The following is a 24,351-nucleotide window of genomic DNA, read 5'->3' as shown; positions in this document are numbered from 1 at the left end:
CCATGCATCCATCCATGCATCCATCCAACCATCCATCCATGCATCCATCCATCCATCCAACCGTCCATCCATGCATCCATCCATGCATCCATCCATCCATCCATCCATCCATCCATCCATCCATCCATCCATCCATCCATCCATCCATCCATCCATCCATCATGATCACGGGGGGGCTGATGCCTATCTCCAGCAGTGTATGGCTTGAAGACAAATAGTCAGAAGACAATTTAGAGAAGCCAGTTAACCTAACAGTCATGTTTTTGGACTGTGGGAGGAAGCCAGAGTACCCAGAAAGAACCCACACATGCATAGGGAGAACACGCAAACTCCATGCAGAAAGATCCCAGGCAGAGAATTGAACCCAGAACCTTCTTCCAACAGTGCTACAAACTGCGACACCTTGCAGCTCACCACAAATAATGATCATATATTGATCTTGGTTAAACACACTTTCAATATTTGTCTCCTACTTTCTCAGTTATTCTGCAGGGATGATCTTTATTCAACCTTTAACAATATTTTCTACAGTTCTTTTTTGAAAGATTGAAGTAAAAGTATCATACTCTCTTTTTAGTAACAAAACATTTGACTTTAAAAAAGTTGATTAAGCATAAAAAGCATAGAATAGAATAGAAAATCCCTTTATTGTCCCACAATTGGGAAATACTGGCATTTACAGCAGCAAAAGGATTCTAGAAAAAATTGTCACACAAATGTGGACCTTAGAAAAATGTATTAAAAATAACCTAATAGTGAAGAGTTAAGAAATACTGTATTATAAAGTGTTTTAACAATATAAAACGGTGCACCTGGAGAATAAACAACCAATTTACAGCTATGGACATTTTTCCAGTAATGGATATTTGAAAATAGCAGCAACATTAGAGATGTGCAGAATGACAGCAGCAGGTTATTTAACTGACTAAGGTAGAAATTGTTCAAAATCAGCATGAATGGAGCAACTGATGGAGGTTGTTGGGAACAGTGGTGGTTGTAGAGTCTTCCAGCTGCTGGGAGGAAGGATCTGTGATAACGCTCCCTGGTGCATTTAAGGTGCAGCAGTCTGTCACTGAAGGAGCTCTCCAGTTCAGCACCAGCTTCATGACATTATCAAACAGAGATGTTCATTTAGTTAGGATCGTCTGTTTCCAAAGTCCAGAGGGCATCCAATCACAGAGCTGGCCTTCCTGATCAGCTGATCCAGCCGCTTCCTCTCGGCTACAGATAAGCAACTGCTCTGGTGAAGCCACTTTTTTTTTTGCTTCTTTTTATTTTGTAAAGGAATAAAGATTTCTTCACTCTCTTGTGTCTTGAAACTAATGTACATTTTGTAAATGATTTCTAGTTTTTAATACCAGCTTTAATTGTTTACACAGCTCTGTATATAAAGAAAAAAGAAAGAAGGCAGGTTGTTTTTGTGCAAAATATGCTTGCTTTCCTCTAAGATGAGGAGCTGATTATTCCAGCTGCAAGGTGTTCAGGGTGATTCAGAGGGAAGAAGAAAGGAGGGGGAGGAGGAGAAATAGGCAGAGAAACAATAAAACATCTATAAATACTAGTAGGAGTGAAGGCTGGCCTTGCAGCTCCCACTGGTTTATCACTGAAAGCTAACATGTACTGTTGGGCAAGGTGGGAAGACGAGTTGCACCTCTTCCTACTGTTCTTACTCTTTTAATATACTGCATGGGTTTAACCGTAACCTGTGCTCTTGTGCAGAGGTGCATATATGCATATATATACAAAAAAATACTGTACATGTTTGGCCCCAGAATGATGCAAAGCTGTCGGGTTGGACTAATGGTCCGGAATGGTCAGAGTCCGCTCGTCTAAATCCCAGAGCCAACCCAGATCCAGGTCTCTATACCGATTCAAATCACTTCTGGATCACACCGCCTGTCCTGACTCAGCAGGGAGGATGCGGTCTGTCGGTCCCTAAACTGCAGCTGTGAGACGGTCGGCCTTTTTCTGCAAAGACTATTTTTCTTTTCTCTGAAAGGAACATAAAAGGATAGAGTTCTGCAGCAACGCAGCTCTCCAACCTGAGGGTCATCGACCTTGTGTACAATTAGACACAAAGCAGAGCGTTCATGTCAGAGAAATTCTTATTTCTGTATCTGGATAGAAACAAGGGCTCTGCAGAATTCTCTGTCTGGATTTCATACATTCAAAAAGAAAAAAACAAAACAAATTTCTTTCAATTTCTTTCTCTAAAATAGATAATTATTGGAAGAACGTAGCAAATGAATAAAAAGAAAAGTAAACAAAGTAGGTCTTTTCATGACTGATCATCTGTACCCAGGCTTCATCCTGCTGCCTCTGACCAACACAGTTGAACTCACCTCTGGGGGCGGAGTTTACTCACCTCTAGGGGCGGAGTTTACTCACTTCTGGGGGATGGGATTTTCTCAGCTCTGGTGACATGTACAGGTTTGGTTTTCAATGGTGGAGCTTTTTTATTTAGTAGGAATTACAATTTGAATTGAATAAAATGCTGATTTATACGTTAATTATTTGATTAGCTGAGCCTTTAAGCTTCATTTGGATATAAGAATGAAGTTTTTGTTATTTTATTTCTCTTGAATTACTTTGTTATGGGAAGAGTGTAAAAAAACTGAGACCCATAGTGAGAGTAGAACACTGAGAGCCAGACCCGGCTGCAGAAAGAAATTAAAGGGGGGGCATTCCATTTTTTGGGGGGGGCACACTTTTTCAGCAAAAATTTGTTTTACTTCAAGCTTAACACTAGCTTTGTCACCATTCATTCAGTAAAATAAATCTAAAATCTTTATAAAAATATTTATTAAAATTATTTTAAAATCCTTTAAGAATAATTTGCTGAATTAGAAATCAGCATTTGTTTGATTCTTAGTGTTAGAAAAAAATGTGTCCTGACAGGTTTTCTGAACCATGTTCTAATGTCTCCCCCAGCTGCTGGTAGAAACAAGATTTTTTACAATCATTCAGAAACTGGATACGTGTTACATCTGTATTTTGTTGAAAAACATTTATTGAACATTGTTATTGATAAAATTTTAGGTACAATTAGGTCCAGATTAAATAGTCAAAGATCCACAAAATATACAAAATAAACAATAGTGTATTGCTGTGGCCATTCAAATAACTCAAAAGTTAACTCCTAGTTTGAATCAGAGTCTTTCAAAGTGAACTATTTAGAAATCTGAGTGCAGTATTGACTGCGGGTTATAAAATCTGACCTCATAAAACACAGTAACGTGTAACTTTGGGCTTAAATCATTCAGTCAGGGGCATTATTCAGGTTTAAATGTTCTGAGCTCATTTCATTTTTTTTTTTTTTAAGAGGCACAAATTACCCTGCAGGAGAAAGAGAAAGCATGCAATATATAATATTTACTAGAGATGTCCAGGTTTTTGCACTTCCGATCCGATACTGATATTGTTTTTGGACTTCCGATCCGATACCGATATTGTTTTTGGACTTCCGATCCGATACCGATACTGGCCGATACCAGCCTATCCGAGCATGTATTTAAGTTTAAGTTAAAGTATTTAGCCTTAGTTGTAAGACTCATGTTGAAAAGGGTTTTAGTACTCTTGATAACATCTAGCCAGCTGAATTAGGTGAGATTGAATAAAACACAATGATTGGTAACAACAAACTTACCTGTTTATTAAGAGATAAACACAAACTGGACAAAATTATGAATAGCAATCTGAAATTGCACAGTGAACAGTAAAACCGTAAACAGTTAAAGGTGCAACTATTACTGTAAGTTTTAATAAAAATCCAAAACAGGGAAACAGTGGCGCAAAATAGTGGAATGCATCGTTTCAATCGGCGAAACTGGAAAATACGGACCGGATTTTTTTTTTTTTAAACTGGATCGGCAGTCTGGATCGGCATTTTACATGCTTTGCCGATACGCATTTTTTTTTCCAATATCGGCGTCCGATCCGATACGTGGATCGGATCGGGACAAGCCTAATATTTACACTGGGAAACAAACAGCATTAAGACTTTCATATATCTTATTAGCCCTTTTTAGATGAGCTTTGCACTGAAATAGGTTTGCTTTAGGAAATGTAAAGCTGATGTATTTGCTAACCTTTTCTGTGTAAATTCAAGCTGGACTCAGTCCAGGCACATAGATCACATATATGCTGGAATGACTATATTGCACCTGAAACTCTATTGTCATCATTTGATTTATTTAAAAATAAACTGATTGGAAAAGCGTTTTTTTACTTCAGTGCTATCTGTCTTGCTTACATTTCGCGCACTGGCTGGTGACCAGACGTATTTAAAGCTACAGTGTGTAATAACTACAGGGATATACAGTCAGAAATGTAATATATTATACATAACTATGTTATTTATCATCATCTACGAGCTCAGCCTCTTAACCTTAATATTTGCGTTGCCTTAGAATACGTTATTTATAATTACATAGGAGCGGGTCTCGCAGCCATGGAGGCAGACATCTTTGCGCTACGGCAGCGCAGAGCCAACAAACTAGCGATTGCGAGATCGCCCATTACGCTCGAAAGTAACTACGGCAAGTTGAGAGAGATGAACTGAGACGGTACTGAACAATAGATGGCAGTATTAAAATTATCTATGTAAACAAACCTCATCACTTGAGAAGGTAGGTGATGCGGACGTCGTGGAAGACATTTTGTCCTGTAACGCTCGCCGTACTGTTGGGGGGGAGAAGCGGTGGGGGGGAGATGTTCATGTTACGGCGGTCTGCAGTCTGACCGCTAGATGTCGCTGAAAATTACACACTGTAGCTTTAAAGCATGTGCGACCATGAAGTATGTTTGACTCAGTGTCCCGCGACTCCCGCCCCCTTTGTTGTTTGATTGGATGTTGTCTTTAGTCGTCGGTTTGATTGGTTGAATTGTATGATTGACAGAATGAGAGAGGAATAATAGAAAGCTGGCTACGCTGAGTTAAAGGAAGAGAAAAAAAAAAAGAAGGCTGCCAGTCCAGGGCGGGCACGGGCGCCTCCCTGGGCGGGCACGGCCCCCCAATGCCCGCCCATGCCGCCGGGTCTGCTGAGAGCGTGAAAACCAACCTGCACATCCAGACTTAATGAAGACGTTTCAGCAGCAGTTTATGTAAAATTATGTCCAGAACAGACACGATGTGTCTCGGACTGGGAACGATTTTCGGCCCTGGCATTTTTCATCTACACCGGCCCACCCCCGCGAAAAAATAGACGCACAGTCAAATGCGTGCGTCTCAAATGTGAAACACAATACGAAAACACATTGTAAAGATGTTTTTGCTCTTCTCCCGACTGGCTTCAGCAAGAGTAGCCTGGCTTGTGGTTGTGTTTTCGTCGTCGCTCTGTTAGTACGTCATATGCTTTGTTGATCTGATTGGTTTATTTGACCCGTCTATCACCAACATAGGCCAATCAGGTAACCAGTATTTTCGCCCCTTCCCCAAAATTACTTCAACGGAAGGTTTCCAGATGGATATGCGGAGCAAATCCATCTGGGGGAATCAGGTTACAATGAACCCCACCTTTTAGTGAAAATGAGCCGAAACCTACTTAAGCAATACCTATGAGCCCATGTCAACATGTCGCAAAATTAAAAACAAAACAGCTTACCTTAAAGTTGTCTTGATCGCGGGACTTTTTGCAAGTTGTAATTTATTCCAGATTCCACTTTAATCCACACGGTTTAACACGACCAGACAGCACTGCTAGCAAGCAATGGATTATATTTGCATTGCTCATTCACATTAGAATGATTAGCCTTTACATGCACCACAACATATTTTTGCAAAATATTCTAACATAAATTCGCCAAATACAAAAGGAACATCGCAGTTTGGTTTAAAGAACGCATTTTAGTTTTATTATAATTTAGTTTGTTGCATGGATTTTACAGTTTGAAGAAATAGAAAATGACACCATATGCCAACCGTCACAAGGATGAAAATGAAAAGGAAGGGCTATAGATACTGCATGCATCATTGAGGGAGTTAATGTTGCATTGCTTCTTTAGCTCCTTGAGTTATTTGTAGCAGGGATGGAATAAACCAGATCATCAGTGGCTCAGCTGCATTTATAGATCTGTATGTAGGGTCCGTCAGGAGCCCAGCCAGGGTCAGCCTGGTCTGGGTGTCATTTGAAAGGCTTTTAAAAAAAGCTTTTATTACTGTTTCTTCTGCCTCCTAGTCCTTTCCCTTCACTACCTCGGGATCACTTAGCATCCCTGACACCTCTCTTGCTGTTGCACAGCTTCACAGTTCAATGACGGTGGGCTGTGACGTTCGCCCACCAAGCTGCAGCTCTTTCTGTCAATGCAGGCGTTCACTCACAGAGCAGAGAGTTTCTATTCCAGACCTGAAGTCGTTTCCCTGGTCAGGGCCAGACCCAGAATGTGACTGGGAACATGTCAAGTTTTTGATTTTCTGCTCCAGCTTTTGGCCAAACTGCCTCTTCTTCTGATGAATGCAGACGTCTGCTGCAGGAACCAGCGTAGTTCCAACGTTCTTCCTTTCTTCTCCCCCTACAGTGCTCCACGGCCAGCTTCAAGGATCAGTGCGGGCTCCCCACCGTGGCCAAACTGAAACAGTGCATCCAGAGCTTGGCTACAAGACTTCAGAGCCCCGAGGGAGCCATGGGGGCCGCCATGGTGCTGAGGGAGGGCTACCCCTGTCTGGAGCCGCTGGTCAGCCTCTCGGAGGCGACTCGTAAACTGCTGTCTGCCTACGACACGGTCAGTATGTCCGAAATCATTGCAAACGGTGGGATTTTTCTATCCAGATAAAGATTTTTTTCTAGCTTTATGTAAACAGAAAACATCTCATTGAAGTCCAGTGAACTAAGATGCATCTAAGTAGAAAGAAAAGCTTGTAGGAAGTACGACTTGCGTGATCATGTAGGACAGGATCTTTGCCCCCCAGGCCATGATCGACAGCATGCAGCTTTGATCGGAAAAGTCTTTTGACCTTTTCTACAGTTGCTACACTTTGAAGCACCGCAGCGTTTCATCTACACTGTTGAAAAGGATTAATTAGATTGAGTAAAACTGAATTAAGTTTAGTTAAATAAGATATTTATCCTGTGGGATAAAGACTGCAGAAGGAATCATACCTATGGTGGCCTGGAGGTGCAAACCAACATTACAAAATCTAAAAAACGTTTACAAGTTCCAAAACAAATGATCATTTCAGAAAACAAATTTACATAAAAAAAAATAAACAACATATTTAAAATTTCAAAACAAATAGCATTTTAAGAAAACAAATAAAAAACATTCAAAACACTTTTACAAGTCCCAAAAAAAAAATATCATTTGAAGAATTCAACCGGAAAGGGCGGGAACTACAGGTGCTGGTCATAAAATTAGAATATCATGAAAAAGTAGATTGATTTCAGTAATTCCATTTAAAAAGTGAAACTTGTATATTATATTCATACATTACATACAAACTCATATATTTCAGAGGTTTATTTTGTTTAATTTTGATGATTACAAATGACAACAAATGAAAATCTCAAATTCATCATATCAGAAAATTAGAATATTGTGAAAAGGTTCAAAATTGATGGCCCCTGGTCCCACACTCTAATCAGCTAATTAACTCAAACCACCTAAATCAAGACTATGATGGTAATCTGTCAGACCAGCATCCCCAGAGTCAACACCTGTTTATCCATTTAGTAAGAAAAATACACTTTAAACTACCTCAACGGGCTGCATCCCTTTATTCATTACTTACTTTTTGCTGTTTTTTGAAGCATATGGCGAGCTGACCTTAAAATGTTTGTTTTATTGTGCAGGACTAAAGGGATACACGCCAGTTGAGGTAGATTAAAATGCATTTTTCGTACAAAACTAAAAGGTTAAACGGGGATAAACTAAAGGGATAAACCGGACTACTTCTTGCACATGCACAAGCAAAATCAATGGGAACTACTATACACATCTGCAATCAACAACAATTATTGAAGATTTCCAGAGGACTTCACCATTGAAATTCACCAGAGCTATAGTGAAACTGACAATGCCCACGTGCATGGCAGCTGGATGCTGGAATACATCGGGTAAAAGTGGAAAAAAAGAGTTATTCCACCTTTCTGATTCCTGATCCTCCACGGACGGGTTGGTCGTTGGATCGCCAACTTGAAGAGGGAGGATTTGCCATCGAACTTCTGGCCAGAGAAAAAACCCGTAATATGTAGCCGACATTTGGAAGAAGAATGTTTTCAAGATGACTTGGATAATAGCGCGTTGTGACAAACACCAGATACAGCACTGGGACTTGATCAACAGCCGATACCGCACCGTGACGTCACTAACCAGTAGGTGGCAGTAGTGTTCTTTGACAAACATGGATGCCTCCAGTAAAGCACATTCACATGAAAATTACTCTGAATTAAAAACACTGATCATTTATTGAACAGGATGGAATCATTTCATATTTAAAGAACTTTCAGAAGTTTGAATTCTGAATATGACCGGTGTAGGTACCAGATCTGCTCGGGGCCCCGCCCCTTCTTGTGACGTCAATATATAAACTCCACTCAGACAAACTGTAATCCACCCGTTTCTTAAGGATCAAATCTCTTTTGGAGTTTCAACATATTATTACCAATATTTGCTATTATTTCACCTTTCATTGGCGATCTAAAATAGCTAAAAGTAGAAAGCAATCATCGTTAGTCTTGAAGGAAAGTACTGCGTTCTAAGACAGACTGAGCTCTGCCATTTAACAAGGCGACAAAAAAGTCTCAGCTTATTTTTACTCTTTATTTAGATCTGAGGGCAGAGGAGGACAAATGGGAGATCTTATAATATAACTTTCGTAAAGATTTTGTTCAAATAAAACAGTTATTCTACTTGTAGAAAACGAACCGTTGTTGTTGACACAAATTTAAAAGTAGTGTAGCTTAATGTGGCTAACTGAGCAAGCTAAAAGAGGCTAACCCGTTAGCTACTGAGCACAGCTAGCCACAGCGCTACCCAGCTCTTTATTTTATGGTCTAACAGTTACTTTGTTCACCAGAAACAAATTTTTTTTTTCAGTTTTGTTATCGATCCGGTAAAACATAATCGGTCATTAGACACGCTAACGCTACAGATGCTCTCTACTCGGCACACGGACGATAATCACGGATGTGATTATCGTTGTCTTGGCAACCATGTGGGCCTGAGTAGATCTGGTACCTACACAGGACTTTTCCTTTAAAATGACTCATATTTTACTGCCATTCATTTCTGAAACCAAATGTTTTCTTGTAGCAGGTGTAAAATATTATCTTAGTGTTAAAATGAGGAAGTTATGTCCCCTAAAAAAGCCGGTGCGCCACGGGGGCTTCCTCATGGTCCTTTTCCTGGGAGCAAGTTATTTACTACTTTTAACTCAAACTGGGTAAAACATATAAAAAAGGACTATAAAAACAGGAGTAAAAAATAACAGAGTTTATTCCATATCAGGTCGTTACAGGACAGAGAAAATGCTTGGAGCTGCACAGCTGTGGGCTCAAAATCACGTCCGCGAGTGTCCGGCAAAGATTGAGCCCCAAACAAGGTCATCTCCTGCTTCTTATAGCTCATGAGTCTATGTGTTGCATCATGTTGATGTTTAGCTGTCCGTATCAGAAACTGTCACGTCATCCATGTCTTGAACTCCATGCAGCTTGCTTCTATGCTTCAGGGTTACAGATAGCTCTCCTCTATCAGACCGGCTCCAAGATGCTCCCATATCCTGTGTATTTTTAAAGACACGAAGGCTGTCCTGATTAGATGATCTCCGTACACACAGTGACATCCACAATGTGAAGGAAGGCCTTCTACTCTGTCTAATCTGACTAACAGAATAACAATGCACATGATGTATAAATGATAAACCTAACATTAGCATTAAGATTGTTAAAACAGTTACAGGTTCTGTCTGTTCAAGGCCTCGGCTGCTGTAGAGGCCGAAGTACTTCCTATCTCCTTCCTCCAATGTTTGGATGCTTGTAGCCCCCCCCCCACACACACACACACACACTGGAGCCCTCACCTGCACCCTGACCAGGTGCACACTTCAGGGTGTAGTGCGTGAATGAAACGTGGATAAAGGCACGCTCCGTAAAAAAGCAGGCCTGGTTGCATTAGTGAAATCCTCTACTTTTATTCTGCATCTGAAAATGATAAAGAATAACATGAATATTAGGGAAACACTGATAAGCAACTCACAGAGGAAGAATTCACACCATCATTTTAAGACTTGCCTGAAATGCGGCGTGAGGATAGATGGAAACACGTAAAGCGCTCCACAGGCTGCCATTTATTCCAATCAAACCAGTAAAGCCTCTAATCGCCCGTTGCTCTCCTGATGATGTGGTTGTTTCTCTGGCTGCAGCAGGAGTCTGATTAGAAGGAGTCACTTTAGCTAATGGCAGCCTTGGCTTTGTTTTTGAAGGAAATCAAATTGAATTAACCACATTTTCATTGTGAATGTTTTACTTTAAAATCCCTCTGCAGACTTCCCCTCAGTTCTTCTGATTTCCTCGTTTAAAGGTTTCCGTTTTGATCGTTCCCGGTCTATTATTTGCACGTCTACATGCATTAACGCTGTCCTCAGACATGCATGTAACAGTCACCCACTCACTTCCTGTCACACACCTCCACAGCGTGGCTGCCAGCTGCACCTCCTCCATCCATCTCCTGCATCAGCCGTGTCTCTCCCACCTGTTGTCAGTTATTTACACCTACACACGCCGCAGAAAACAAACGCTCCTCTTCTTGAGCAGCAAACTGTTTGGTGAACAGTGGATATGATGGATATGAAGCCAGCGGGTTGGTGTCAGGAAGCAACAGCTGGTGTCACCTGGACTCACCTTTCTGAGCTCAAAACAGACAGGTTGACTCGTCACAGACTCTCTGTTGTTTTTTGTGCTTCTGGGTTAGAAGTTTAGAGCCTCTTCAAAGGAGGTAATGTTTGTCTGTTCAAGATAACTTGAAAATTTAATAGGGCAAGTTACTATTTTTGATCCCTTGCACACCCCTCACAAATGGAGCCCCCCCCCCCCCCCCCCCCCCCCCCCCGTCCCTCAGTGAGGTCTATAAGCACAAGATCTATATCCAGCCATTGATCAAAGATGCTGCTACATGGCTGCACATCTTATTTTGGCATTTGACCAATTAGATGAGCCGTTGAAGGATATATTACCTACTGGAAATTAAGTTGAAAAAAATAAATTAACAAGTCAAGAATAAAAGCTAATTAAAGAGTTAATAACAATTATATTAAGGCTTATAAACTAAAAACTGTAAGTGCCAGTATCAGCGTTAAATGAAAAGTCCAGTCAGCAAGAAATGATCAACAGGTCATTATTTCTACCTAAAACTAATATGTTCGCTGTGATTTAATGAATTTATTTAGCGTTAATAAGTAGAAAAATTTAAAAAATGATAATTTTCATTGTGATCACTGAGTCTGGGAGCAGCCATCTTGGCCCAAATATAGTAGCCCCTCCCTCCTGCCATCTTCCAGCAGTGACGTCACGGTGCGGTAAGCCTAGCGCCATTCTCCCCGCTTTACAAGCTAAATCAATGTGAACTACTAGACACATCTGCATCAACAACAATTATTGAAGATTTCCAGAGGACTTCACCATTGAAATTCACCAGAGCTATAGTGAAACTGACAATGCCCACGTGCATGGCAGCTGGATGCTGGAATACATCGGGTAAAAGTGAAAAAAAGAGTTATTCCACCTTTCTGATTCCTGATCCTCCACGGACGGGAGGATCAGGAATCAGAATTCATCGCCAACTTGAAGAGGGAGGATTTGCCATCGAACTTCTGGCCAGAGAAAGCAGTCATTCATATGGCAACGAAGTTGTCCACTGCTTTATATTGTTATATATTCTCCAGGTGCACAGTTTTATATATTGTTAAAACACTTTACAGTAAAGTATTTTATTTTTTTATCTCTTAACCATTAAAATATTGTGTTATTCTTACATTTACATTTTTCTAAGGTCCATATTTGTGTGACCATTTTTTTAAATACTCTTTTTGCTGCTGAAAACACCAGAATTTCCTCATTGTGGGACAATGAAGGGATTTTCTGTTCTATTCTATAAAAGGGATAGAAAGATATAAATAAATCAAAGCAATGTGTTTCCAAAAAAATATACAGTATCTGCAAAATCTCTCATATTCAACAACAAAAAATACTTAGTAAAGCAAATTGTGCAAAATAGCAATAAAAAAAAAAATCCTATCAGATTTATAGTCCCCAGTCTGCAGATATATTAGAATCTGTCCTTAAATTAAAGACAAACCCATTTACACAGTAACAGATAAAAACTTTAGATAAATCAGTCATTACCGCCACATATCTGCGACATAATAACCATTAAAACAACTATTTTCATTCATTTTAGACGGAACTATTCAAAGACTGGATTATATTAAACTGAACTTCCAATATTCACAACTGATCGGCGTCATTTCCCTTTTTCCCCTGATCACGGAGCAGCCAGTTTGGTTTGATTTGTAAAGAATCCTGGGAAAACTGAGGCTAGATAGGATACACTGGACCGTCCTTCAAATCGGGCTCGTTATGCGACCTCGGCGCCGCGCTATGACCTAATCGGCCTTCGAATCTATCCTTCAAAGGACGCAGCCCATGTATTTGAACTCACCGCCAATTTCCCACTCAAGCAGCACCAAAAAGTGGTGGGAATGGAGGACGGGACGTAACTTCCGCATACGTGTTGCACACATTCTCTCAGCAAAGAAACAGCTTAATAAAAAAGTATTTCACAGATGCTTTACAAACCATCATTATCACTTTGACCGGGGGCAGAGCTAAATAGTGGGCCAATCATTGGCCACCCCTACCATTTTTTCCCTCCAATACAGATGGCGGCAGCAGTAATACTCTGAAGTGGAATATCAAAACATTTACATTTTTTGTGGTTAATTATTGACATCAACATTAAAGATGATAAGTATAGAATTCGTCCCATTTTAAGAAATTCATTTTGTGTTATAAGAGGTAAAGAGGAGTCTAGGAGTCTTCAGTGAAATAGATAAATAACTGTTTTAATAAAAAAATATAAAATATTCAGTTTATGTAGATATAGAACTTATAAATATCCGTTTTATGCAGAATGATTATTGATCAAAGTAGGTAAGTAATGACCATGGAAAAGATGTTAACCCCAGACCTTCCCTTGATGTTTAGATATATGCGTAAGGTTGTTAGCAAAGGCTGTAGTAAAGTATACTTTGTCTTTATTTAGAAAATATTGATGTTTTTCTCGTTAATTTTGCTGTTGGAACAGCGTAGATTGACCCAGAGGTTCTGGCGCCTGTCCGCTTTGGGCCGCCCCTCAGTGTTCATTGGTTATTGCCTGGGAACCTCTATAAAAATGTTCTGGCTACGCCTCTGCTGTTGACCCATAAAGCCAGATCCTTAACCTAACATCCAAATCATTCCTTACAGATGATCACTGCCCAGAAACATCTGATCGAGAACACAGATGTTGTTCAGGAGAGGATCGACCAGGTGCACAGAGAAGGTAATGAAGTGCTGCACGCAGCGACACAAACAGACCAGCAGAAAAACACTTTAAGTCAGAAGTTTAGTAAATCCAGTGTGAGGAGATAATCCAGCCAACCAGCAGCAGGAGGAGCCATCAGTCGTCACCTGGTGTAGTTTCAAACCCACTCAGTGTGCTGGATCACTGCTGACCTTTGAGGACCAGTGTAAATGTCAGAAACATTAGCTGTTTGCTGATGACACACCTGTGAAGACATGCTGTTGACACGCCTGTGGGTTTTTTTTTGTCATGACGACGACTCCATCCTCTCTGTTTTGCGTTTGGCAGGAATGGAGCTCCATGAGGATCTGTCCAGGCTCTGTGAGAAAGAGGGACTGAAGGGGCGGAAGCTGAACAAGGCCGTGGAGGGCTTCACCTGGAACATCACCGTGCTCAAGGTACCGATATGCAAACTGAGAGCAATGATGACCTCCTCTCAGTACTTAAAGCTGGGCATACACTCTGCAATATTTTCAATCGTTGCACGCAGCTACTAGCCTCGTGAGACCATCCTGATCTCGCGAGCTTTCAAGGTTTCACTCGCAGATCAGTCTGGAGACTCTCCGTTAAAGAAAATTTGGAGCCGTTCACCAAACGAACGTCCAATCAGCGTTGGCTTTGAGGCGGGTTGAGGTGTGACGCAACGAGAAGCGCGACAGTTCAGTCTAAAGAACATGGCGGCTTTAGCCGATGAAACTAGCGTTAGCGTGGCTTTCGAGCAAGTTTTATCTGAATTACAGAGTATTTCTTCACTGAAAGAAGAGCAAAACACTGCTCTGGAGGCTTTTCTCAGAGGAAAAGATGTTTTCGCTCTTCTCCCGACTGGTTTCGGCAAGAGTAGCCTGGCTTGTGGTTGTGTTTTCGTCGTCGATTTGCTCCGCATATCCATCTGGAAACCTTCCGTTGAAGTAATTTTGGGAAGAGGCGAAAATACTGGTTAGCTGATTGGCCTATGTTGGTGACAGACGGGCCAAATAAACCAATCAGATCAACAAAGCATATGACGTACTAACAGCCAGGCTACTCTTGCCGAAACCAGTCGGGAGAAGAGCAAAAACATCTTTTCCTTGGCTTGTTTTTAAACATCCCTTGGTATAAATCATCACCTTCCAGTCCGATATAAAGAAGCCCCACTGTGGCTTTAGGCTGTGTTCTAAGAGAGTCTAGCTGCAGACGTGCACTATGAGGTTCTCCTGCGCTGGAAGAGCCGGAAGTTTATTTGAAGCCTTTCAAAGTAAAAGCCAAGTAAAATAAAAGCTAGTATACCAGAAATATTTTACGTTCCCATGTTTATTTCTTGGGTCTTCAGAATAGAAATATTTTGCGAAATTATAAGTTCAACTGGATAAGTTTCAAAAATATATAAAAATGACCAAATTAACTCCTTTTATAAAGACATCTCTAATGTCACCTCAGCAGATGGCCACTCACACTGAGCCTGGTTCTGCTGGAGGTTTCTTCCTGTTCAAAGGGAGTTTTTCCTCTCCACTGTCGCTACAAGCATGCTTAGTGTGAGGGATTCCTGAAGAGTCAATGAGTCGATGCAATCAGCTGGTTTTCCTTAGATAGAAAACTTTGACTCAATCTGACTGGATGATCTGGATGAACTGTAAAGTGACCTGAGATGACATGATGTGAATTGGAGCTATAGAAATAAACTGAATTGAATTAATGTGTGTTTGCAAGTATGATATCATATATTCTTTATTCTTTTAGTATTGTTTGTGTTGTTCTTCCCTTTGCTGTTGGACCACATAGATTTGCCAATGGAGGATGTGTGATTTCAAATTAACTAGCTTTGCTTGCTCTCAGTGAATTACTGAATACCTCGATACATGACCACAATAGACAATAACTTCTGTTTTTTTCCCCAGTAGATTCAAAACAAACTTTATAATTTCTATTTATCGTCTTTTATTCGCAGTGTTTTTGTTGTGGAAACAGCAGATTTCATAGCATGTGGGAGGCACATTGAAACATGGATTTGTAAGAGAAAGAAAATTTTAATTTCAATTCAGTTTATTTGCTGAGGCCGACCGGGGTTCAAGGAGACAGAAGCAGACATAGAAAAAGACGCATAGATACAAAAGGCAACTGTCAACCAGCTCCACAGGCGGCCCCGTCTAGGAAACACACAGCCAGGCAGACGAGCTCCGAGCCAGCTCCCATGTCAGAGGATGAAGAGAGCACATCCAGTTAGTCACAGTCAGAGAAACAGGACCACACTGGAAAACAGGCCAAGCTCCAACATCTAGAAACAAAGGTGTTGATGGCAGCAGCACAGCTGATATTTCTCTCCAGGATGGAGTCACAGCCAAACAGGAACAGACCAGATGAAGCTACTATGAGAAAAAAACTGTTATAATGTTGGAATAAGTAAAAGAAAATCACCCAAAAATTATGATAGAACACATTTTTATTGGTCTTTAAGTGGGGGAAAGTAGGGAAAGATTTAAGTCAGCTCTCACATCACATAAATAATGTCCTCTCCTTCTAATGCAATCCAGCAGCACATACGTGAGACATGCTATTCCTGAAGGTTTCAGATAAAAGAGCATTGTGCAGGTCTGCAGCCAAACATCACTGGCTGGTTCTGGTCTCTAAACCGCCCTATGGCAAGCTGTTTGCCTATATTATTGTTAGATTGACTGGGATGAAATATTTTATTGCTGGTTTGTTCCCTAAAACATTGAATTCACCCTGCATTTAATATCTTTTCGCGAAAACTTAGATGTTTATATCTTGGCAGCTCAATGTATAAAAGCTGTGATGTCATCTGTAATTGGCTTTAGGAATAAGGTCTATGTTAGTGCTAGCAGTTCTTTAATGAAACCTAGTGCAGACAGGCTGGCAGGGGCAGCACGGGAATGTGGGAAGCAAACTATCAGGAATAAATAAAACAGCAAAGGCAGGGATCACCTGAGCAGGTGAAGTGGAAAACAGGATTAAAGCGACAGGCGTGACCACAGGTGGAGAGTTAACTCTAGACAAATCCTACGAATGAAAGACGGTAGAACTAAAATAAGGAAAACTAGAGAGAAAAAGACTCAAGAATAAAAATCGTGTTCTTGTTGGTTGATTTACCCAATTAACTCAGGCTGATATATGTTCATCAACTGCGTCAGACTATTAGATAAAATTCCTCCAACATTTGTCTTCATGACAGGATTCAATGTGAAGTAGTGATTTTTTTCTGGCATCTAAAAGACAAAATAAGGAATCTGCTGTAGAAAGAAGAGGCTGAACATTCAGAAGCTGCTGGAAATCAGAATAACTGAGAGAAGAGTGACAGTTGCGTCTCGTTTTCCCTCCTGTGGAAGCACAGAGCTGCACCGGGTTATTTCTGTCAGATTAGCGTGAAATGAAATTGTGAAGTCTCTATTTAGATGTCTCGGGTGCTGAAAGTGCAGCCGTTCGACTCATCCTGATCCGCAGCGCCTCCAGAAAGCCTCTAATCTCAGTCCTCCTTCCAGCAGCAGCACTTTAGGAACCAAGAAATCCATCCAAATATTTAGCTTAGATCCAGACATCCAGGTCACAGTCAGGGAGAGGGGTGGGGGCCATCTTCTGGCCTCAGGAACAGCTGGCTGCTGCCCCCAGGTGGTTGGAAAAGGCAACAGATAATGATGTAACATTTGAGTGGATTTGCTGAAGCTCATTTATACCCTTTAGACTTTAGGAATCAGGATTTTATTTGATCATCTAAAAATTGTTTTTATGTGATTTTAGCCTCATTTCCTCTGTCAGCTGCAGAGATCCGCCTCCTGGATTGAAAAGCCTGTTTCATCTGATCAGATTTAGACCAACATGTAAAACAAAACGTCTAGTGATCCTGAATGCAGCATCGCTGTAGAGAGAGACGGACCATCAGGCTGTTTGGAGGCTTTCCTGTGATGGATGGAGATGAACACTGAGGTCATTAGATAAAATGCTCTGATGCTGCAGAGACTGAGAAAGTGACAGAGATTTACCATCAACATACAGCCGGAGCTTTAATGGGAGGTTAGATCAGAGCTTAGTCCTGTGATGGAGTGGCCTAGTCAGGACCTTAGGGGAGGACAATTAATTGCATAAGAAGTATAATTACAGCTTAATAAAAACACGATTTCCAAAATGTCTTAGACTTCAGCAGAAGTAGGTCACTGACTTCTTACTCTGGCCCTTTAGATGGTGCTAATCAGTTTAATGTCAGTTTTCCACCTCAGGCAAGGAAAGACGGAGCTGCTGCTATTCTGCAGATCCTACCACAGTATTCAGGCCAGGCAAGAGATTTGTTTTAAATTCGAGAATAAAGTCGTAATATTACGAGAATAAAATGCTAACATTACGGGAATAAAGTCTAAATTTACGAGAATAAATTAATAATACTACGAGAATAAAATAGTAACATTATGGGAATAAAGTAAAATTTACGAGAATAAAGTAACAATATTACGAGAATAAAACAGTAAAATTAAGGGAATGGGGTCTAAATTTACGAGAATAAATTAATAATATTACTAGAATAAAATAGTAACATTACAAGAATAAAATAGTAACATTACGAGAATAAAATAGTAACATTACGAGAGTGAAGTCTAAATTTACGAGAATAAAATAGTAACATTACGAGAATAAAATAGTAACATTACGAGAGTGAAGTTTAAATTTACGAGAATAAAATAGTAACATTACGAGAATAAAATAGTAACATTACGAGAGTGAAGTCTAAATTTACGAGAATAAAATAGTAACATTACGAGAATAAAATAGTAACATTATGAGAATAAAATAGTAACATTACGAGAATAACATAGTAACATTACGAGAATAAAATAGTAACATTACGAGAGTGAAGTTTAAATTTACGAGAATAAAATAGTAACATTATGAGAATAAAATAGTAACATTACGAGAGTGAAGTCTAAATTTACGAGAATAAAATAGTAACATTACGAGAATAAAATAGTAACATTACGAGAGTGAAGTCTAAATTTACGAGAATAAAATAGTAACATTACGAGAATAAAATAGTAACATTACGAGAGTGAAGTCTAAATTTACGAGAATAAAATAGTAACATTACGAGAATAAAATAGTAACATTACGAGAGTGAAGTCTAAATTTATGAGAATAAAATAGTAACATTACGAGAGTGAAGTCTAAATTTACAAGAATAAATTTATAAGACGGTGAGAATAAAATAGTAACATTACGAGAATAAAGTCTAAATTTACCAGAATAAAGTAACAATATTACGAGAATGAAATAGTAACATTACGAGAGTGAAGTCTAAATTTACGAGAATAAAATAGTAACATTACGAGAGTGAAGTCTAAATTTACAAGAATAAATTTATAATACGGTGAGAATAAAATAGTAACATTACGGGAATAAAGTCTAAATTTACCAGAATAAAGTAACAATATTACGAGAATGAAATAGTAACATTACGAGAGTGAAGTCTAAATTTATGAGAATAAAATAGTAACATTACGAGAATAAAATAGTAACATTACGAGAATAAAATAGTAACATTACGAGAGTGAAGTCTAAATTTACGAGAATAAAATAGTAACATTACGAGAGTGAAGTCTAAATTTACAAGAATAAATTTATAATACGGTGAGAATAAAATAGTAACATTACGAGAATAAAGTCTAAATTTACCAGAATAAAGTAACAATATTACGAGAATGAAATAGTAACATTACGAGAGTGAAGTCTAAATTTACGAGAATAAAATAGTTACATTACGAGAATAAAATAATAACATTATGAGAGTGAAGTCTAAATTTACGAGAATAAAATAGTAACATTACGGGAATAAAGTCTAAATTTACCAGAATAAAGTAACAATATTACGAGAATGAAATAGTAACATTACGAGAGTGAAGTCTAAATTTACGAGAATAAAATAGTTACATTACGAGAATAAAATAATAACATTATGAGAGTGAAGTCTAAATTTACGAGAATAAAATAGTAACATTACGAGAATAAAATAGTAACATTACGAGAATAAAATAGTAACATTACGAGAATAAAATAGTAACATTATGAGAGTGAAGTCTAAATTTACGAGAATAAAATAGTAACATTACGAGAATAAAATAGTAACATTACGAGAGTGAAGTCTAAATTTACGAGAATAAAATTGTAACATTACGAGAATAAAATAGTAACATTACGAGAGTGAAGTCTAAATTTACAAGAATAAATTTATAATACTGCGAGAATAAAATAGTAACATTACGAGAATAAAATCCATGAAAACTTAAAAGAAGCTCTGTCTTCTCTAAAATTAGGAATGTCGAGCATCTTGTGAAGTTATACTTTGGCATCGGTTTTACAAATAAGGAAATATTAAGTCTTTTAGCATCAAATCATTATCAGCATGTCTGAGACAAAGTGCACTCAGGTTGCTGTTTGGCTGTTCTGGTCGGAGCTTTCTTTCTGAAACTGGTACGATGACTTCATTCTTGTAAATTTTCAACTTAATTTTCGTAATATTATGATTAAATTCTCAAAATGTTATGCCTTTATTTTCATAGTATGATTTTATGCTCAAAATATTAAGACTTTATTCTCAAAATGTTATGACTTTTTTTCATAATATTACTACATTATTCTCAAAATATTATGATTTTAATCTCAACATTTTTTACTTTATTCTCATAATATTAAGACTTTATTCTCAAAATATTTGACTTTATTCTCAAAATGTTATGACTTTATTTTCATAATATTATGACTTTATTCTCATAATATTATGACTTTATTCTCATAATATTTTGACTTTATAATTTGACATTGTTCTCATAATTTTATCTTTTATCTTTAACTTTATTCTGATATTTTAAAAAAAGGATAAATCTCCAGCCTGGTCCTTATATTCTGTCATAAGATCCAAACATGCGAGTAGATATCCACAAATGATCCATGAAAATTATGAAATCCAGGAGCCAAACGTGTTTATGTTCGTGGTTAGCAGGAAAAAAAGTCAATATCAAAATGAATAAAAAAACAAAAAAAGAAAAAAAAAGTCCCTATTTAGGTTTGCGTGAAAATGTGACAGATGTTTGTGGGTGTTTGTTTCAGGGGCAGAGTGACCTGTTACGCGGAGCTAAGATGGACTCCCTGGACACCCTGCGGCAGCTGGCTCTGGCCTGCGAAGCCTGCGGCCTCACCCCCTCTCCCTCCAACTCCTCCAACAGCTTCTCCACCGCGGAGCTCCACTACTCCTCCCAACACGCGTCGGGCCGGCGGGGCAGCACGCACGGCAACGGGCGCGTCTGACCCCCCATCCGAAATCTAAAGAGGGGAGAGTGGTGGGGGTCATTTCGGCAGCGTATCCCTTTAAGCAGCGACGAGACTGAAGCCTTATTGTGGTGATGATGGTACAGCCAGCAGAGACTCATGAATGTCTGCAGCAGGAACAGAAGATCCTGAACTCTGGTGGATTAGTCTGTGGCCATCGCTGACTCCATGCAACAGAAGGAAATGAATGTAGAGTGGCCTCAGCATTTCAGCCGCTTCCTGGACGTTCCTCTGTGTTGTGAACAAACCGAAGTCTTTCTAAAATCCTTCCCTCACAAGTTCCTCTGCTTCAGATGTAGCTGCAGGTAACAGAAAAAAAACAACAGCTGAACGACTGAACTCTGTTCTGTGGAAGGTGGCGGCGTCTTTATAGCTAAGGAGAAGGTTTGGATTCAAGAGGAGCTTCAGGTTTGCAGTGCCTTGCAAAAGTATTCATACCCCAGTAAAATATCCACATTTTCTCATGTTGAATTCATCCTCAGCGTGTCGTTTTATAGGGATTTAATGCGACACTCAAAGCAGCAGGAAGTCATGGAGACAAACTACAGAGAGAATTTTGTTCCATTATTATTGCAAAAAAAAAAAAAAAAAGATTTTGAAAGTAGAAAATGCAATACAGACATGTTTTCTCAGATTTGTTTTTCTAATTTCCTATTTTATTGTTTTTCTATTTTTTTTTTTACAGATTTTATTGAAGAAAAGTTGATCTGTGATTTGAAATGGATGCAGTTTGTAAAAGTCAGCGTGATACACAGGAATAGAGAAAAACTGAAAAAATAAAATCCTTTAAAGGAAAAAAAGTTTGAAAAAAAAAATGTTAAAGTATAAAATAAGAAAAAATATTTAGAATTTCTTCAAAGTTTGATCTCCAGATTTTCAAATTTCCTCCCTGTACAAAATTTGTTCTTTGTCAAAACAATAATGGAACAAATTTCACTCTGAAAAAAATCAAAGTATTAGACCAATTTTTCTTTAATAAAATCATAACTTCTATGTGACAGAAATGAAAACATGGAACAACTAAAAGCTGCTTTGGTCGCTACGGTGGCACCGCATCTTAAACCATTTCAGCTGTTATTGCCTTTGTCTAAACAGCATATTTAGATCAACCAATGAATGAGAAGGTCTCGTTTTTCTTTCTTTTCATCATAGAATCACATTTCCCTTCAAGCTTCGAACATCTAGACTAAAATTACTGTCAATATTTGTTTGGAAAATCCGTCCGGCTCAGTCAGACTGAAGGTAGATGCTGTATGATGAATGGCTGGAAGCAGAATCTGTTGGATTTAGGTCTGGACTGATCATAACTAGTCAATTTAGCTCTGGCTCCATCCATCTTCACATCAACTTTGACCGGCTTCCCTGCTATCGCAACAAAAGACTTCCCTCCTGCATGATGCCACCACTACTGTGTGTTTCCACTCAGATGGCGAGTTAAGTTTAAGGGATTAACAGAAAATCAATGCATACATTTGCAAGGCACCATGAATGACCCGCTATGAACATGTAATTCAGAGATGAATTCTTAGATTGACTGACAGAATCTGAAAGAATCTGCAGACCGCTTCAGGAAGCGGAAGATATGGAGCGGCAGTCAGAGAGACGAGTCGGTAGACCTGATCTGATGTAGACCTGAGCGGAGTCCCCCCTCCCCTCCTCCTCATTCTGCAACCAGACGTCCGCTATTGACTGTGACTCATTTATTTCTATCACTAATTATTAAAAGCCTTTTGAACGTCGTTGTGCAAAAGGTAAATAACGGTTCTTCTGAGGGGATTAATGTGTTTACATCTCTCTGTTAAATCCCTCGTCTGCGTCTGATCTGTTCCAGAAATTTAAATAGTTGTAGTTTGGTTCTATGTTTGTATTTCTTAATACCTGATGCATAATATAACGACCTGGACTAAAACACAGATAGACAGGGTGCAGTCAGATTTCAGTGGACTGCTCTGAAGGTGTCCCACCGTGACATCAGACAAGCTAAAGAAAAGAAAAAATGGAAACGCATCAGAAAAGTTATTAAGGCTGTGAACGATGGAGTCCGCTAAGCTTTAATAATGTGAGGATTAAAAGAAGTCCTGATTATATTACACTGCTGAGCCGGAAGTATCTATGGTTAGCCGTTTATATTAAGTATTCCACTGAGTGCCCTATAAAGGGTTAAACATCTGCAGTAGATGGAGCGAATCGTGTCAGACCAGCATACCTATAGTCAATACGGATCTCTTTAGCTTTGTACATAAAAAACAATTTAAGGTTAGATCGCCACACGCTTAAAAAAAAACACCAAAAAGTAAGGAATTAGACTGTTTTTTTGTACATGACTTAAGGGATACACGCCAGTTTAGGTAGTTTAAAGTGTATTTTCCTACAAAAATAAAGGGATAAACGGGTATTGACTGTAGGTATGCTGGTCTGACAGAACGTCGGTACGGATCCGTATCGCCAGCACGACCGGTTGATAACTTTAAATGGAGCCGAATTGATTGACATCGTTTCTGTTTGACATGATGAAGGGTGGGGGGGACCTTCACTCAGGTCTGATGTCATAAAGGAAAGTAAAATTATTTTGAGAAAAAAATAGTAACATTATGTGAATAAAGTCTAAATTTAGGAGAATAAAGTTACAATATTACGAGAATGAATGGTAACATTACAGGAATAAAGTCTAAATTTACGAAAATAAAGTAAAAATATTCAGAGAATTAAATATTAACATTACGGGAATAAAGTCTAAATTTATGAAAATAAAGTAAAAATATTCCGACAATAAAATAGTAACATTACGAGAATAAAGTCTAAATTTAGGAGAATAAAGTATCAATATTACGAGAATGAAATGGTAACATTGTGAGAATAAAGTCTAAATTTACGAGAATAAAGTAACAATATTACGAGAATAAAATAGTAACATTACGAGAATAAAGTCTAAATTTACGAAAATAAAGTAAAAATATTCCAAGAATGAAATGGTAACATTATGAGAATAAAGTCTAAATTTACCAGAATAAAGTAACAATATTACGAGAATGAAATAGTAACATTACGAGAATAAAGTTTAAATTTACGCGAATAAAATAAAAATATTACAAGAATAAAATAGTAACATTATGAGAATAAAGTCTAAATTTACCAGAATAAAGTATCAATATTACGTGAATGAAATACTAACATTACGAGAATAAAGTTTAAATTTACGCGAATAAAGTAAAAATATTACGAGAATGAAATAGTAACATTACGGGAATAAAGCTTAAATTTACGCGAATAAAGTAAAAATATTACGAGAATAAAATAGTAACATTACGGGAATAAAGTCTAAATTTACGAGAATGAAATAGTAATATTACGAGAATAAAGTTTAAATTTACACGAATAAAATAAAAATATTTCAAGAATAAAATAGTAACATTATGAGAATAAAGTCTAAATTTACCAGAATAAAGTAACAATATTACGACAATGAAATAGTAACATTACGAGAATAAAGTCTAAATT

At 38.4% G+C, this 24,351-nt stretch overlaps 1 protein-coding gene across 1 annotated transcript in view; it reads left to right on the top strand.

The window, feature by feature from the left end:
• The window catches only part of plcl1 (phospholipase C like 1), a 210,316-nt gene extending 188,847 nt beyond the window's left edge, over positions 1–21,469 (top strand). The window contains exons 9-12 of the mRNA XM_038301953.1: positions 6,517–6,720; positions 13,458–13,533; positions 13,843–13,952; positions 20,635–21,469. Coding sequence (XP_038157881.1) covers positions 6,517–6,720; positions 13,458–13,533; positions 13,843–13,952; positions 20,635–20,832 — 588 coding nt within the window. The 3' untranslated portion in view covers positions 20,833–21,469. The remainder of the gene's footprint in view (positions 1–6,516; positions 6,721–13,457; positions 13,534–13,842; positions 13,953–20,634) is intronic.
• Positions 21,470–24,351: the final 2,882 nt, after the last annotated feature.

This window comes from Cyprinodon tularosa, unplaced genomic scaffold, assembly GCF_016077235.1.
Source record: "Cyprinodon tularosa strain WSP-4 unplaced genomic scaffold, ASM1607723v1 ctg479, whole genome shotgun sequence".
NCBI lineage: Eukaryota > Metazoa > Chordata > Actinopteri > Cyprinodontiformes > Cyprinodontidae > Cyprinodon > Cyprinodon tularosa.
Note: the sequence above shows the minus strand (reverse complement) of the source record. Positions and strands in the feature narration are given on the sequence as shown.